General features: G+C 40.9%; 1 protein-coding gene across 7 annotated transcripts in view; it reads left to right on the top strand.

The window, feature by feature from the left end:
- The window catches only part of TANC2 (tetratricopeptide repeat, ankyrin repeat and coiled-coil containing 2), a 281,058-nt gene that overhangs the window by 74,655 nt on the left and 187,366 nt on the right, over positions 1-19,037 (top strand). For all 7 annotated transcript variants that reach the window (XM_079798830.1, XM_079798833.1, XM_079798832.1 and 4 more), the window contains exon 3: positions 6,384-6,455. In XM_079798830.1, the coding sequence (XP_079654956.1) occupies positions 6,384-6,455 (72 nt within the window). The remainder of the gene's footprint in view (positions 1-6,383; positions 6,456-19,037) is intronic.

Genomic DNA, 19,037 nt, shown 5'->3' with positions numbered 1-19,037 from the left:
GATAATGTTGTAAAGACCTTACTGCCACTGTACCCAGCAGAGAATAGATACTGAACAAATTGTGGTTTCCTTTCTTTTCTAACCCTAAGTAGATAAGCTTTTTGTTTGTTTGTTTGTTTTTTCCTGGCTATCAGAGTGCTTATGTAGCCAGGAACATGGCATGTATGTACCTCTTTATATGTGGCCCTTGGCTAATAAACAAATTTGGCTTATGTTCCTGGTCATTGTTTTGCATTTTCTTTTAAGTTCCATTTATGTCCACCAAGTCATGTCTGTCCTTGTTGGCATTAAGTGTATACTATTCATATCTGAATAGTAAAACTTTAATACGTGTGTGTGTGTGTGTGTGTGTGTGTGTGTGTGTGTGTGTGTATTTGTATTCCATTCAGTTTTAATGCCTCCCCACCCCTTCTATTAGGGTCATATACTTAAGTTCCTAGAGGAAGATTGAAGACAACTCCCAAATTTAAACTCAGAAATCTAATCTAATATTTATTCTAGCTGAGAACACTAAAAATGTGTTTGAGCTGACATATTTAAAGTCACTTAAGTTGCTTATTTTTCAACTATAATGTTTTGATCCTGAATTGAAAAGAATAAATCATTTAAAGTATCCCTTACTTACAGGAAAGAAAACATTTTTCTTGGAATTGTTTAGTCACTTTCTTATTAGACTTCCCCTAACTTAAATTCCTTCATAGGAAATCATTAAATACTGAATATTCTCTATATGGTTGGTATTTCTTTATTAGGAATGTATTAGTGCTCTAATACACCTGAGTTGAAAGCTGTCTATCCTATGTGGTAATTCTCCTGTGAGATTATTCATAACTCTTTGAAATAATGGGAATAAAAAAATCTATTAACAATGTTTCTCAGTATTAAAGATATGTTGTTTTATATTATTTCCTGAATTTAACTCAGTAAGCTGATAAAAAAACAGATGTTCTCTGATGATTATCTCAAATCCAGGAAATCTCAGCTCTGATTTGAGAAGTTAGCACTTGGGTTGGACAGTCAGGTCTTTCCTTTATTATTTCTGTACCTGTTACATCAGTGGGTTTTCCTCTCTTAAGTTCACATTCAGGGTGGAGCAAAAGTAAATTTATAGTTGTGAATATGCAAGTTTATTCTTGTATTATTATTTATTAACTAGTGGCCCTGTGCACAAACCCATGTGCGAGTAGCTTGCTGCCACTTGCCTGAGCTGGCCGCCCGCTCACCGCCGCTGTAGCTCTCTGCTGCTTATAGCTCACTGCCCCGCCCTCCTGTAGCTCTCCCTCAGTTGTAGCTCGCTGCCCCACCCTCCTGATGATCAGTCTTTATATGTCACGGTGTAATGACCATTTGCATATTGCCTCTTTATTATATAGGACTAGAGGCGCGTTGCATGAAGAGATTCATGTAGTAGGCCTTCCTTCCCTTGGCTTCCAGCACCGGTTTTCCTCTGGCACCCAGGACCCAGGCCTTTGCTGTGGCACTCTGCTCCTGTAGGTCCCTTCGCCCCCCGCACTCCCTCTCATAGCATGTGTCCTGCCCCACCTGGCCACTCCGCACCTGGAGCAGCTGGGCAGCTGCCATCTTTGGCCTTCTAATTTGCATACTCACTCTGATTGGCTGTGGGTGTATCAGAGGTACAGTCAGTTTACATGTTTGTCTGTTATTAGGTAAGATTATTCTATTACCAGGGGCCCAGTGCACGAATTCATGCACCTTGAAAGGAACTGTGGGCTGCGAGGCTGCAGTGGGCACAGGGGTGGGTCTCGGCCTATCCTCCGTGCCCCCACCCGGGCCCTCCCGCTGCGGCCCCCAGTCTGTTGTCTACTGGCAGCCCCACTCCCGCTGTCGCTGCTCTCACATTCTGACGGTGCCGGCCCCACTCTCACCTGCTGACGGCTCGGAGTGATTTGGGCCAGCCCTGTCAGCGAGTGCTAGCAGTGGGTGCGAGCAGCGGCTGCTGCCCCGATCACCCCTCAGGAGCACGTGGAGGTGAAGAAGCCCTCGGGGGTGATTGAGGCCAGCAGCCACTGCTCACACCCACTGACAGCGACAGTGGGTGCGAGCGGCGGCTCTGGTGCTGGCTGTGGGTGTGAATGGGGCCATCACCAGCAGCAGGTGTGAGCGGTGGCTGCTGCCCTGATTGCCCCTCAGGAGCAGGGGGAGGTGGAGAAGCCCTGAGGGGTGATCAGGGCTGGCAGCCACTGCTCACACCACTGATGGTGCCGAGCGATCGGGGCTGGCACTGGCAGCAGGTGTGAGCACTGGGAGGGATTGTGGCGCACGCAGGAGCAAAGAATTTTCAGTAACCACCAGAAGCTCGTCCTGATGACAGTGACCGGCGCCCAGCCTTGGTCTGGTGCCCCCGCTCACCTGCTCCACCATCCTGCCGCAGCCAATGTCCACCATGTTCCGCGCTCTGCTGCCTACTGTCAATGCCCCCATGTTCCATGCGTGCCCCCTGGTGGTCAGCACACATAGCAACCATTGTTTGGCCTATTTGCATATTAAGGTTTTATATATATACTAGAGGCCTGATGCATGAAGATTCGTGCAAGAACGGACCTTCCTTCCCATGGCTACCGGCACCGCCTTTGCTCCGGCCAGAGCCGCCTTTTTGCTCCAGCCGGGAGCCACCTTTCCACCTTCCCACACTGCTCAGAGCAGCTGGGGCGGTGCGGAATGCCTGTGTTATCACCATGGCGATGATGCAAGCATCCCGCCCCGCCGCCCGGCGCCTGCATATGCAAATTAACCCACCATCTTTGTTGGGTTAATTTGCATACTCACTCCTGATTGGCTGGCGGGTGTCATGAAGGTATGGTCAATTTGCATCTTACTATTTTATTAGTGTAGACTAGAGGTCCGGTGCATGAAATTCATGCACTTGGGGGGTGGGAGATCCTTCAGCCTGGCCTGTACCCTCTCGCAGTCCAGGAACCCTTGGAGGATGTCCGTTAGTCAGACATCCGTAGCGCTGCCACCGCTGCACTCGCCAGCTGTGAGCCCGGCTTCTGATTGAGCGGTGCTCCCCTGTGGGAGTGCACTGACCACCAGGGGGCAGCTCCCGCGTTGAGAGTCTGCCCCCTGGTGGTTAGTGTGCATCATAGAGACTGGTCATTCTGCTGTTTGGTCGATTTGCATATCAGCATTTTATTATGTAGGATAGATTTTCCATAAGAACAACTGTAAACCTACTTTTATCCCACCCTGTATATTTGTAGTAAGTCTTTATTATGCAAATAACTTGACTTGCTCTGTATCTACATTGTCATGTCTTATAGCTATTATTACATACTATAATCTCTCTGTTTTAAAACCTTCATCAATTGTATGTGTAATTCTTACTGCCAGTCCTTATTTTGATGTGTCTCTAGTCACTTTGGTTGCCCAATGTTAGTCCTCTGTTAGAGCTAGGAAGAGAACAATATTTCCTAAATTCTTGCGTGTTGATAACAGCTTGTCATTACTCTTTATACTTAAAGGTAAATTTTATTTTATGGAAAACCTTCAAATATGTCTTTGTGTATTTTAAATATATTACTCCATTTTCTTCTATTACTTTTTTCTTATAAATCATGTGATGTTTTGCCTAAATGCCCAAAGGATTTTTTCTCCTTTTTTCTTTAAAGTCCAGGAATTTTAATAGAAAATGCTTTGGTGCCTTGATCTAAGTTGATTGTCTCAAGTACACATGGTGTTCTTATATGTAATTTCACATATATGTATGTTTGTGTGAGTATGTATACATGTATTTACACAGACATATAACCATATATGTTACACATACATAGACATTTTTTTCCTGGGAAGCTTTTTTAAATTCTAGCTTTTATATTTGTCCATTTTTTTACTTTGGTTTTCTTCTCTAGGGACTCTTATTTTTATTCATATCTGGATCTTTTTTGCCTAGTTCCAACATTTGTCATCTTGCAAATCCTTTTTAATTTCTTTCTTCTTTTAAAAATAATTTGTTAAAGATTTTCATTCTTTTACCTTCTGTTTTTAAAATATTTTTTGTTGTGTTTATTTGCTCTTGTGTTTTTTTAATAGTTTAGTCTTCATAACTGAAATTATTTTTGTTTTTTTCTAACTAGTAGCCCTGCGCACGAATCCCTGCGGCAGTAGCTCGCCAGTAGCTCACTGCCGTCCTCCAGTAGCTCTCTGCCTGCTGCCCTGCCCTGCTGTAGCTCCCTCCTTCCCCCGCCCCCCTCATAGCTCGCTGCCCCACCCTCCTGCTGATCCATGATCCGGTCGTTACGCGGTCAGTCGTTACGCTTCACGGTGTAACAACCATTTGCATATTACATCTTTATTATATAGGATTCTTTCTTGGTTTCTGTCTTCTCATTTCTGAGTTTTTCTGATTTTGATTTACATTGCACTTTTATGTATTATACTAGAGGCCCGGTGCACGAAATTCGTGCACGGAGGGGGGTTGTCCCTCAGCCCAGCCTGTACCCTCTCCAATATGGGACCCCTCAAGGGATGTCCGACTGCCCGTTTAGGCCCGATCCCAGGGATCGGGCCTAAACGGGCAGTCGGACATCCCTCTCACAATCCAGGACTGCTGGCTCCCAACTGCTTGCCTGCCTGCCTTCCTGATTGCCCCTAACCACTTCTGCCTGCCAGCCTGATCACCCCCTAACCACTCTGCTGCCAGCCTGTTTGCCCCCAACTTCCCTCCTCTGCCGGCCTGGTCACCCCTAACTGCCCTCTCCTGCAGGGTTGATCACCTCCAACTGCCCTCCCTTGCAGGCTTGGTCCCTCTCAACTGCCCTCCCTTGCAGGCTGGGTGCCTCCCAACTGCCCTCTCCTGCTGGCCATCTTGTGGTGGCCATCTTGTGTCCACATGGGGGCAGGATCTTTGACCACATGGGGGCAGCTATATTGTGTGTTGCAGTGATGATCAATCTGCATATTACTCTTTTATTAGATAGGATAGAGGCCTGGTACAGGGGTGGGGGCCAGCTGGTTTGCCCTGAAGGGTGTCCCAGATCAGGTGGGGGTTCCCTTGGGGTGTGGGGCGGCCTGAGCGAGGGGCCTGTGGTGGTTTGCAGGCCGGCCATGCCCCCTAGCAACCCAAGCGGAGGCCCTGGTATCTGGAATTTATTTTTCTTCTACAATTGAAACTTTGTAGCCTGGAGCGGAGCCAAGCCTAGGGCTCCCTCCAAGGCTGGCAGCCATTTGTGTTGGGGTTATAATTGAAACTTTGTTGCCTTAAGTGGGTGGGCCCGGCCAGGGTGTGCGGAAAGCTTTGCTTCCCCTGTTGCCGGCGGCAACCCTGGCCTGCTCTCTCAATCTCCATTCTGCTGCCATTTGTTTGAATTTGTTTACCTTCTATAATTGAAACTTTGTAGCTTGAGTGGAGGCTTAGGCCTGGCAAGGTCAGGTAGAAAGCTTGGCTTCCTCTGTTACCTAGGAAACCTTGCTCTCTGTGGTTGTAGCCATCTTCGTTTGGGTTAATTTGCATACTCACTCTGATTGGATGGTGGGCGTGGCTTGTGGGCGTGGCTTGTGGGTGTGTCGGAGGTATGGTCAATTTGCATATTTGTCTATTATTAGATAGGACTAGAGGCCTGGTATTTGTGCACTGGTGGGGTCCCTCAGCCTGGCCTGTGCCCTCTCGCAATCCGGGACCCCTCAGGGGATGTCGGATAACCGGATTTGACCTGATCCCCGCAGGCCCGATCCAGACAGGAGGGAGCCCAATTCTGTGCATTGAGCGCCTGTCCCCTGGTGGTCAGTGCACGTCATAGCAACTGGTTGACCAGTTGTTCGGTCACTTAGGCTTTTATACCTATAGATAATAAGTATTCTTATCACTCATAAAACATGTAATTTTTATTATAGTAAAACATATAGCCCTGGGGATTATTTGACATACTTTAGATCAGTGGTCGCTAACCTTTTGGACCTCATGGACCACCAGTGGTCCATGGACCACCGGTTGGTGACCGCTGCTCCAAAGGTTTCCTTAAACCAGCAGTTGCCAGCCTTTCGGACCTCATGGACCACCGCTTGGCGACCACTACTTTAGATAAATAAGCAGCTGTAATTAATTTAGGCAATGCTTTAAATCAAGGCTTCTAAATTGCAATTCTGTGAATGAACTTCAGAGTTGATAACATAGCTTTATTATATGTAAAGTAAAGTGTATATGTATGTGGATAAGGAAAGAATACCCTTTAAGAGAGAGAATACAAAATTTAAGGATAAGAACCTTTGGTTTATATAGGAAATATCCTCAAATATTTTAATGATTGAAATTATAAGAAATGAAAACAAATGATACATATAGTAATTTTAAGATATAGGCAGAACCAGAGTCTATATTACATAAATTTTATTATTTATTTGCTTATGTTTTTTCTAATTTTATGCAGATGGAGGGAGCGAGGAACCACCGGATCGAAGACAGTCAAGTGTAGACTCTCGCCAAAGTCGCTCTGGGCAAGGTAAATTAGAAAGAAAAGATATTAGCTATACCTTCCTACTACTTAATCTGAGGACTGGGGTTTTCACTGCGTCTAGTTTACATATTCTAGGGCTTTAGTTGTTACAGTCGTAAGGTTCTATATTCCAATATATTTAATTTAAAACAGTTGTATATGATATCATTTGTTAAAGGTAAAAGAAAATAAAAAATAATCTCAAGTCATTTTTAAATGATATTAAGGTTTTAAGTAATTTTGGAGCATTGTGGTATATGTTTGGGTAACACGTATGGAATATAACCAGAAGTAAATTTTTAAAATATATATTTTTACTGATCTCAGAGAGGAAGGGAGAGGGAGAGAGAGAAAGATAGAAACATCAATGATGAGAGAGAATCATTGACTGCCTGCTCCCTGCATTTTTCCCACTGGGGATCAAGCCTGAAATCTGGGCATGTGCCCTGACCAGGAATTGAACTGCAACCTCCTGGTTCATAGGTCGGCGCTCAACTACTGAGCCAAGCCAGCCGGGCCAGAAGTAAATGTTTAACAGTAACGTTTGTTAGAGTATCATCACACTGGCTTTTAAAAATTTGGTCAATGCTATATTTATAGTCTTAGCTCTCTCAGAAGAGGTGGCTTTTGCTTATAATTACTGTTAGGATATTCTTATTTTCTTTTTCTGTTTAAAATTTATCATCATAGGCTTTTAATTGTTTTCTTTTTTGAAGTGACAGCTTCCAAACTAGGTTAAAATGTGATGTACCAGTGACATTTTTAGATAGGCCTTCCCTCAATTACCTTATTTAAAACTAGAGGCCCGGTGCATGAATTCGTGCACGGGTGGGGTCCCTAGGCCTGGCCAGTGATCAAGGCCTGCCGGATGGGTAGAGGGATCGCAGGAGGTTGGCCAGCTGGGGGCAGGGACCGCGGGAGGTTGGCCTCCAGTCCTAAGGAGGGAGCTGACCCTCGGCCCCACTGGGAATGGGGCCGTGTCTGCTGCCACCCAACCCCAGTTCCCAGTCCCAGCCCAGGGCCTGGAGGGCCCGGTGGGGTTGGGAGAGGAGGCGATGGTCGCCGGGCCAGGTGCGGGAGGAATGGACGCTAGACGCCGATTCCGCCATCGGCACCCTGCCACCACGCAGTTCCCTGCCTTCCCGCCTCCTTCCCTTGCCACTGTGCCGCCACCGTGGCAGGCAGGCAGCCCCCAAAGAAGGGAGAGGATGTGAGCGAGACAAACTCTTGTGTCGAGGGCTGACTTTCAGTAGATCGCAGCAAGGGAGCTGCTCTGCTAAATACGAAACCCTGACCCAGAAGCAGGTTGTCTACGAATGGTTTAGCATCAGGGGCTCATGGTGGCTGGCTGGCTGGGAGAGGGACCGGGGTAGTTGGCCCGCTATGGGAGGTTGGCTGTGGGAGCGCACTGACCACAAGGGGGCAGCTTCTGCATTGAGCTTCTGCTCCCTGGTGGTCAATACGCGTCATAGCAACTGGTCCATTGGTCGTTTCAATCATTTGGTCATAATGGTTGCTTATGCTTTTATAGATATAGATATAGATTACATGAGTGGCACTCCTACTCTTTTTTTATTCATAGTACTTATCTCCTTTGTATTTATTTTATTTTCTCTGTCCAAAACTAGAATGAATGTTCCATGATTGCAGAGATTTTGTCTGACTTGTTTATTGCTTTATTTTCAGTGCCAAGAATAAGTTTCTGGTATATAGTAATTACTGAAAAAATTTTGTTGAATGAATGAAGTGATCTTATAAGTGAATGAGAATTAAGAACCTAAATATATTACAGAATTTCAGGCAGTCATTACGGAGTTTGGTTTTTTAGAAACTCTTTACTTACAAATAAAACAAAGTTTAGATTTACAAATGTGTGGTGTTTTAATCCTATAAAAGCTCTTTTTCATAATCCTGTTCCCTTTTTCTTCAATTTCCTTCTTCCCAAGTTTTGGAGTTGTATTTTTTTTTATTAAATAGTTTGTTGCAGAATAAAAAGAGGAATAATTCATGCAGGTTGATTTGGAAATTTTAACTTACACTATTACTTAATTGTTTTGAGGAATCTGACTAAAAAGGAAGACGTAAATGTAGTCATCAGAGGTTTCTTAAGTAAGCAGCTCAGCTAGATCACTCCATATATCAAAGCTCCCAGTCAGCCTTTGAGGCCTTTTCTCCTAAGTATGAGCAGCTAATGAAAGATTACTAGATATTTTTTAAAATCCTCTTAAAAATGGAGATTAAAATAAACATAATAAAGCAACTTGGAGAGAACAGAAATTTTACAGTGGAAAATAATTGAACCATTATTAACATCCTCAGGGAAATAAGAGAAAATAATACAGCCACGAAACAGGGAGGAGGTACTATAAAAGAATAATATTCTGATTTTTAAAAGAGGCTTTCACCATTAACATTCTGATAGCAGAGATCAAAAGCTATCAGAAGTAATAGGAAATTAATGTTGAAGAAATCTCTGAAAAAGTTGAGAAAAAAAAAGATTATAGAAAAGAAGTGAAGAGTGTTAAGAAACTTACAGGACCAGTCCAGGAAATTTCAATTTTCAAATAATAGTTGTTTCCAAAAGAAAGAACAGAGAAAATGGGAAATAAATCATCAATAAAATTATTCAAAAGAATTTTCTTGAACTTGAGGTTCCTGGTTGAAAGGCTTACTGAGTGTTCAGTACAGTGGATGAACATAAACACCAACAAAAATACATTGTAGTGAAATTTCAAATTACTGGGCAAAACAGATTTTTCATGCTCCCAGAGAGAGGAAAAAGCTTGTCATATACAAAGTAACAGGAATCAATTAGCTTTGGACCTCTCAGTGGAAGCATTATAAAACTGAATGAAAATGGAACATCATTTTCAGAATTTTGAAGGAAAATAATTTCAACCTTAGTATTCCATATGCATCAAAACTATTGATCAGATATAAGAATAAAATTGGGATGTTTTAAGACATGTAAGGTTTTTTTGTGTGTGTTTTTTTGCCTGCCTTTTCTAGGAATCTGTTGGAGGATATAATCCATCAAAATAAAAAAGTCAGCCAAATAAAAGGAATCGGTTACAGGGAAGAGGGAATTTAACAAAGGGGAAAGTGAAGAACTCTTCAGGATGACAATGAAAAAAACAGGGACAGAGGGCAACCAGACCAGATTGAAGTAGGTTAGAAGCCCCCAGAAGACTCTTTTTCAAGAAATGAGATTGATAGTAACCTGATGTATTTAACTATCTTTAGAAAATTTTTAGGCAAAGGCTCAGGTTTGAATTGGTGATAGATATATAAAATAAGTGAAAATATTGTAAACTCAATGGAAAACAGTGTGTAGTAAAGAAGATGTTAGAATAAGTCCAGCCTTGGGACATGGTGTGGGATAGCTGATGTCCATGCCATTTACCTCCAATAGTAAACCTTATTAGTTTACTCCACTTTTGTGTAATATTTTCGTTATTTGATTTGGACTATTATGGTTAAGAAGCAGCTCTAAAGCAGGGAGAGCAGATCTGGCCTATGTGGCCTGTTTTTGTACATTTGATAGATTTTTTTTTTTTTGCTAAGACAGTTTTCATTTTTTAGAAAAATATTTTTTTATTGATTTCAGAGAGGAGAGAGAGAGGGAGAGAGACATAGAAACATCAATGATGAGAGAGAATCATCTATCAGCTGCCTCCTGCACGTCCCCTACTGGGGATCAAGTCCGCAACCCAGGCATTTGCCCTTGACTGGAATCAAATCCGGACCCTTTAGTCCGCAGGCAGATGCTCTATCCACTGAGCCAAACCGGGTAGGGCGAGTTTTCATTATTTTTGCATCCGTGTTCATCTGGGATGTTGACCTTAAGTTTTCTTGTCTTATAATGTGTCTGATTTTGTTATCAGGGTATTGCTGGCCTCACAGGAGTAGTTGAAAGTTGAGGAATATTTTCTCCTTTTCAATTTCCTGGAATATTTTGTATAGAATTGCTATCACTTCATTCCTCTTTGTGGGAAAGTTTTAAAATACAAATTGAATTTCTTTAATAAATATAGGAATATTTGAATTATCTATTTTTTCTTGAGTGACCTTTTAAAATCTGGAGAATCTTGGGGGAATGATATTCAAAATATTTAATAATGAGTATGCCGTAAATATCAACCAACCAGAGCAGATGCCAGTCTGTTCAGAGCAAACTAATTTTATTTATTTATTTGTAATGTATCTTTGTTGTTGAAAGTATTATAGATGTCGCTCCTTTTTCCCCATTGACTCTTCTCACTCCCCCAGGCCTTTACCACATTATTGTCTGTATCCATGGGTTATGCATATATGCATATATGTTCTTTGGTTAATCCAACTGATATGCCTATGTAGGCGCATAATGCATGATAAACTGCCCTACCTGATTGTGGATACAGTTTCTGTTTAATGTCTCTTCTCCAATAATAACATTAGACATGTAAGGTAAAGTGTCTGGTGAGGTGTCTTATCTTTTGAGCATAAGTACTCTTTCCTGTGTGTTAATTAGCTAGATCCGCCTCTGATCCATCTTTCGAGTATGATGGATTCTGACTTAAACATACCCACCCACACTCACCCCTCTGCTTTAGGGGCAGAGACCTCTCATGTCTTCTGTTTATCAAATGTAGGAGATGGGAGATTGCCTGACTACTTAGACTGAATCAGGTCCCATCCCTCTTACTCAGATTGCTGCCCCTTGGCCCTTCCTGTTCCTTGTATCTTTTGGTTCTGTGCTTAAAACAGACTGGGAACACTCATCTTTCACAGTTTATCCTCCTATGCATACTCTGGGCTATAATTTTTTTCAGTCCAAATGCATTTAGTTTCTGTTTTCCATGGATTTCTCTTTCATTATTGGTTTTCTGTTTTGTTTTATAATGCTTTAAGAATTTGTTCTTTTTAAAATACATTTTCTGTTATTTCCACATAACCTATATTGTATATTGTTGCTATTTTAGTCTGAACTACCATCATTTATTCCTTTACTACTATAATAGTGTTCTAACTTATTTTCTTTTTTAAAAAATATATTTTTATTGATTTTAGAGAGAGAAGAAAGGAGAGGGAGAGAGAGAGAAACATCAATGATGAGAGAGAATCATGGATCGGCCCACAACTTGGGCATGTGCTCTGACCAGGAATCGAGCCGTGACCTCCTGGTTCACAGGTTGACGCTCAACCACTGAGCCACGCCAGCCGGGCCTAACTAATTTTCATTCTTGCCGACATATAGTCTGTTGTCCATTTGATAGCTATAGTGCTCTTATTAAAACAAATCAAATCCTTTCCCCAAGCTTGAAAAATAAATTCTCCAGTGGTTTCCTATCACATTCAGAATAAACTCCACAAAGTCTTTATGTTTCCTTGCATGATCCCTTTGCCCTTTTCCTAATACTCTAACTCTATGTCCTCAGCAATCCCTCCATTATCAATTCTGTTTCATCTGTGCTAGCCTTTTTGCTTAAACATGTTATGAGTGTTTTCTTTGCAAGGCCTGTACACTTGCTCTTTCTTGACTAAATAGCTATAGATTTCTGTTTATGTGAAAGAGGCCTTCTCTGACCATCTACCTAAATACCTGGCCATAAAATTCATAGTATTTTTCACTACCTAAAGTTAATTATTTATTTACTTGTTTATTGTCTCAACTACAAGAAAATTTCATTTGAGCAGAGACTTTGTCTTGTTCACCACTGTATCCTAGAACACTTGCATATAAAAATTTGTCATGATGTACTCAATGGAAGAATGAACAAATATCTAGCACTTACTGTGCTTGGGAAAGTATGTGGATATGCCGAGGCCACATATTGATCTGATGTCCACTTCTATTAGTTATGTCACTGGAAAAGTAAAGCAGTGAGAAATATGTTGAATATAAGTAGTTTGTCAGACTATCAACTCTATAGATTTGTGTACAAATAAGGCTCTTGAAATATGACTGTAAAACTGATGTGCCAATTTAACCCGGTATGGCCTTCTAAGCTTGGGTGGATATTTTCTGCTTTACAGTATAGTATATTATATATAATTGCATTGTATTATTTACTAATTTGGTCCTATTTGTTGGGTTTCTGGTTTTCAGGAGTTTATTCACAGTAGGATCTTTGCATCTTGCATTTAAGCTATCAAATTGATAAAGGAAGCTTATCAATTCTAGGAATTCTGGTTCTGTATTTTTGGGAATCATGGATTACATCATAAGAATTGTTTTTTTGTTGTTGTACTAGCTCCATTTTTTGCATCAAATAATTTTTTCATTAGAGGTCAACTATATGTAAACTTAATTTTTAAATTCTAGATATTAAATAAGTGCATGAGCCAGTGTAATATGGTGGAAACCAAATTTTTATTTACTTTCGCAAAGATCACATTGTGCAGGCATTAGGCTCTGATATACAAGGTGTATTGGTGTAATAATGCCCACGACCAGCTCATACTGGAAGACTGGGAAACTATACAATGTTTGACTTTGCCTGAGTCCCATTATTTAGAGCCCATTTCTTTGATAAGTACATGCTGGTGAATCTATAGTAGTAATGTACTAAATTGTCAAATATGCAGTCTTCTGATTATTTTTATTTCCTTTAAATATGTAAAATATTTAGTAGATGAGATGTTCATGCTCTTGAAAAATACTCTAATTATTCTTTAGTCTGTTAAGTTACAAAGATTTTTTTTATTAAGCCAGCAGTGTTTTATTATATTGAATGATAAGAAAAAAGATTTCATTATTCAGTATAGAATTTATCTCAGTGTAAGAGTATATCTGGTATAGGGGCATCACTAATGCACAAAATTATTTTGTTGTTTTAGTAGTTATCATTATGATAAAAATTATTTAAACTTTCAACATAGATTGCTTTAGGAATAAAGAAAATAAACATAACATGTAATAATATATATATGCTGGCTCTAGGCTAGGTGGTTTCACATCATCCTCACTTATTTCTCAGAATAGTACTGTGAAGGTATTATTTTCAGTGGGAAATAATCAGGCTTTATACTGATATACACCCCAAGTTTCATTTATATGAGCCTTGTTAGTAGCATGTATTTAGAATCTTTTCATTCTAATTCTTAAAATACAAATTTGTTTGTTGATGGTTGGATAAGAATTGAAAGGTCTGACCTTAAGTGACAAATTCCTTTGAAGTGTCATTATTTCTAGTCCTATATTTCTTCAGACAATTAACTTCTTGTTGATTCTTCTTTGTGTAATACTTCTTTTTCCATAAAATTAAACTTGAAATTGGCCCTCATCAGCCGTCGCCAACCAGTGGTCTGCGGACCACTGGTGGTCTGTGAGATCCGAAAGGTTAGCGACCGCTGCTCTAGCTAACAATTTCTTATTATCTTGGGGTGCTAAGGATGTGTCACTGAGCTCATACTGGCCTATGCAAGGATATAGTAGTGTGTGTGTGTGTGTGTGTGTGTGGGTGTGTGTGTGTGTGTGTGTATTAGTTTGAATATTTTTAAAAATAAAACACAATTTTTGTTCTGTTCTTCCCCAATTAACAGTGTAAAGTAGCCATATCTCCAGAGACATACTTAAATTCTAATTTCTTGAAGTCTGTATAATGGTCTATAGCACAACTAAGCCATTATTTAGTCGACTGTTTCCTCATCTATGAGTGTTCATATTTTCAAAGTGATTCATAATACTATATTTAGTAACATCTTAAACTCTTGGAATATGCAGCTCCAAGCATATTTTGTGTCAGAACATATTGAGTATCTTACTTAGTATTATAATTGGCCTAGTTAACACTAGAAGCCTGGTAGAAGCCACTCCTTGCTTGTCCATATTTATGAAAGAAAGGGAATAAAAGCATAGCAGCTAGAAAGGTTCAAAAATATATGTTGGACACTAGAAAGATTTTGATTTATTATATCTTATATGATTTTTTCTGCGAGATAACAGAAAACCTCTTTGAAAAACTATAAATTTTATTATTTTAAAAAAATATTTTTATTAATTTCAGAGAGGAAGGGAGAGGGATAGAGAGATAGAAACATCAATGATGAGAGAATCATTGATCGGCTGCCTCCTGCACGCCCCCTACTGGGAATCGAGCCTGCAAACTAGGCATATACCCTTGACCTGAATTGAACCTGGGACCCTTCAGTCCGCAAGCTGACCCTCTATCCACTGAGCCAAACCAGCTAGGGCAAAAACTTTATAAATTTTAATGAAGGTTCATAAACAGTTGGATAACAAATGATGAGGAAGGAACCTGTTAATAAAGCCTTGGGTAAAATTATTATTGAATACTTTTTTTTTTTTTTGGTTTTCTTTCATTTGAGGAGCAGTTTGAATTTAATAAATTTTATTCCAGTGAGAGATTGAAGAGCTGATACCCACAAGGGGGCAGAATGAGACAACCTGAAAACCTTCATGCTATAAACAATATTTATTTTAAGTTTATAGTTGATTTATTAAGAAGGAAGGGGAAACCACCAGAGTCTAGAAATGAGTGGAGAGGTAGCTGGCTGACCATCCCATGAATGGTACCATATGTTGGTGGCTTCCAACTACCTCTTTCCCAGTGCATGCAACATTCATGGACTGTTGGCAGGTTGGACACTCAGCTGTGGCTATTGTCAGATTGGCCTCGGTGAGTGGAAGTCCTTATTGCCAAGCCACTATATAAATTCCATCCCTGTTACCATGACCTCTTTGTTAATGAGCCCATTGGTCAAGCATAGAGTGGTTGGGTAAAGATATTGGCTGAGTCCTCCAAACAAAGCATCTTATTTACTGGGTTAGTATGCATCTAATCTGCAGAGTTTGCTATTTGGTAAGTATTCACATGGGACACAAGTTATATCATACTCTTTGCCCTTTCAAAGAGGTCTATCAGTATACCTCATCTCCAGATTTCCTTGTCACCAGTTTTTTAATTATTCATATCACTAAACACTATCCATGAGTTAGTGTAGAACCAGTACCTCTGTCCTCTCTCCTTGCAGGCAAAATGAATAACTAAGTACCCTGTTCACATTTTTGCCAAGAAGGGTTTCCCTTCACCACTATCCTTTAGGACTACCCCAGAGTAGGATTGTAGTGTTGTTGTCATCCTCATGTTGTTGTGCAGAGCTATCAGTAAACAAACATGATTATCCCACCCTCCAACCTCCACCCAGTGAGATGGTCACAGAGAATTCTTCATGAAATCAGATATATCCAGATTGAGAGAAAAGGAGCAATATAGCAGAAGTAGGAACCTTGGGCATCTAGGCCACTTGCCCATGCATGCAAGTTATTTATGCCTTCAGGACCTGCTCAAGCCTGATCTTATATACACTTCTTTCTTTTCATAATGAAGTGCTGCAGTATACACCAATCGTATTGCTTTGTTGGTTCAACAATACTTAATTCATGGTGGACTGCCCAGGTCACATGATAACATAGTGGCCCATGGTCAACCATTCATTCTAAGGTTCTGTGGTCAGCCAAAAACTGTTTTTCAAAAAAAGGACAATAGTTACTTGTACAGGATAGCATAGTTTTAAAATAAAATACTAGAGGTCTGCCCTGAGAGTCACCTAAATTTCTGTAATAAGCACCATACAAGATCCCTGTTCGCCACAGATACTTCAAGCAACATTGGATCTGGTGGGTTCTACTACCCAAGTGTCAAAGCAGCTTTCACAGCAGCCCATACTTCTCTTGTTCTGGGCCTTTCTCACACTCAACAGTCTTGGTAGATGGTTCATAGTTTCATATACTGGTATATATGAGGTACAAGTTGCTTCAGAAATTCAAGTACATCTTTATCATTAGTGAGAGAGAGTAGGGGCAGCAACTTTTTCACTTTGGAAAGCCTATTGCTCAAGACCGTATGGCTCACCGAAAGTTCAATGATGGGGAAGACCTCTGAATTTTTGTGGGATTTATTTCCCACCCTCTGACATGTATGTATTTTAACCACAATATCTAGATCAGTTGCTGCTTCCTGTTCACCAAGTCTAGTCAGCATGAAATTATCAGTGTAGTAGACCAGCATGGTGGCTTATGGGATGGAAATGCAGTTAAGGTCCCTGTGGATTAGATTATTACCCAGAGCAGGTGAATTAATAGGAGGTAGGGCAGTGAAATGTGTAGCTAACTCTGACAGCTGAATGCATACTGCCTATGATGCTCTCATTCTCAAGTCAATAAATGCAAACTAGGTGCCAGGGATATGTTGATTTGCTTTAGCAACAAAACCACATTTAAAACAGTAGCAGCAGCAGGAGTCACACCTGAATAAGTTATAAAAATTCACTGTCATTCTCTGTCTTCTGCATAGATCATGTAGACAAGTTGAATGGGGATATGGTAAGAGTTATCACCCTTGGATCTTCCCAGTGTTTAGTTATTGGACCATACTTTTTACCTTATACTATAGAGACTGACTGAATTTGATTTTGGATATAGGTATGGAACGTTACTCTGCAATACAGTAGTCAGTCATTGGCTACATGTGGCTACTGAATACTTGAAATGTGACTAGTCTGAAGGAAAATGTGTTGTATGTGTAAAATATACACCAGATTTTGAGATTTTTCTATCTCTGTTCTTTTCAAGAATATTTGCCTTTACTTATTGAAGCATTCTTCTAATAGTTGCTTTAAGTTCTTTGTTTTATTATTCTAATATCTGTGTAATCTTAGGATGATATCTGTTTATGGATTTTTTCCTTCTCAAGTTGAAATTTTCCTGTTGGATTATACACCATATAATTTTGGATTACATCTTGGACATTTTGAGTATGACGGTATGAGACCCTGGGTTTTATTTAAAACCTAAGGAGAATGTTGGTTGTGTGTGTGTGTGTTGGTTGCCAGTCTACTAGATTATGTTCAGGACAAAGGTTCCTAACTATTTTCTAGTGGCTGGGGTCCCAATGTGTCAGTTCAGTTTTCTAAGCACTTGCAGTAGTACTCCTTAGATCAGTTCTACATATGTGATCCATTATCGATTCTTGGATCAAAGTGGTGGTATATCTTGTTGCTATATTCTCAAAGCCTGTGGCATATTGTTTAGGACCAGACCCATGCATGCAGAGCTCAGAGATGGTACCAGAAGTTCATATTCAACTTGATGGGATTGTTTTCTTTGCTATCTGACCTCATCCCAATCTCACCAACACTTTCCAGTTTCCCAGAATCTCCCTTCCCATACTCAGGCTAAAAAATAGGGACTCTAGTTTTCCTGTTCTGCTGTTCAGTTTCAGCCACTGTATCTGTATCCAGGTTAAGTGATAAGAGGAAAAGCAGCAATGAAGATTTGCTTCACACTTTTGGGCTCATATTTCCTTGAGTCAGAAAAAAGGATTACCTTCTCTCGGAGTTTTAGGTACCTGCCCAGTCACCACTACTACCTCTGTGCTGTTGCTGCCAGAGAATTGCCTGGAGACTGGGGGGAAAAATAGGGATTTCCCTTGGTCTCTCAGATCAGCAAGGGTTCCCTTTTCTGCTCCTCACCAGAAAGGGAGGGATTTACTTGGAGCTTTTTTTTTTTTTTTAACCCTGTGTACACTTAATGAGTTTTGGGCTGCCTCTGAGTCCAGGCCAGGCAATACCTGAGGAAGAAACATGATAAGTTGCTCGGCTGGTGTGTCTCAGTGGTTGACACGTGCATGAACCAGGAGGTCACGGTTCGATTCCCAGTTAGGGCACATGCTGCTGGGTTTTGGGCTCGATCTCCAGTAGAGGGCGTGCAGGGGGTAGCCAATCAATGATTCTCTCTCAGCATTGACATTTCTCTCTCTCTTCCTCTCCCTTCCTCTCTCTGAAATAAATAAAAACATATATATTTTTTTAAGTGGTAAATTCACCACCACTTCAGTGGAACTTCATGTTCTGTGCTCCTTTCCCAGTCTGCCCACTACTATTTATTTTCAGACGCCTCAGATATGCAGCCTTTTTTATTTGTTGTTATGTTTGTGTATTTAATTTTTAAAAAGTAGATTTTATATTTTAGAGTAGTTTTGGGTTCACAGTAAAATTAAATGAAAAGTACAAAGAATTCTTATATGCCTCTACACCCATGTTTACACAGCCTTCTCCACTATTAACATCCTGCTCCATGGTGGTACATTTGTTACAACCTACATTGACACATCATAATCATCCAAAACCATATTTTACAGTAGGGTTTACTCTTGATGATGTACATTCTGTGGATTTTGAGAAAGGTATAATGATGTGTATCCACCATTATAGTATCATCCTATCCTATATAATAAAAGCCTAGGTGGCGTCACACAACATCGCCACAAGATGGCCACCACAAGATGGCCAGCAGGGGAGGGCAGTTGAGGGCGATCAGGCTGGCAGGGGAGCAGTTAGGGAGCGATCAGACTGGCAGGCAGAAATAGTTAGGGGCAATCAGGCAGGCAGGCGGGCGAGTGGTTAGGAGCCAGCAGTCCCAGATTGTGAGAGGGATGTCCAACTCCCTGTGGGATCAGGCCTAAACTGGCAGTTGGACATCCCCTGAAGGATCCCAGATTGGAGAGGGTGCAGGCCGGGTTGAAGGACACACCCGCCTCCCACCCCTGTGCATGGATTTTTTGCACCAGGTCTCTAGTATAGAAT

Source organism: Cnephaeus nilssonii (assembly GCF_951640355.1).
Source record: "Cnephaeus nilssonii genome assembly, chromosome: 19".
Classification (NCBI taxonomy): domain Eukaryota; kingdom Metazoa; phylum Chordata; class Mammalia; order Chiroptera; family Vespertilionidae; genus Cnephaeus; species Cnephaeus nilssonii.
This window is presented reverse-complemented; position numbering and strand designations above follow the sequence as displayed.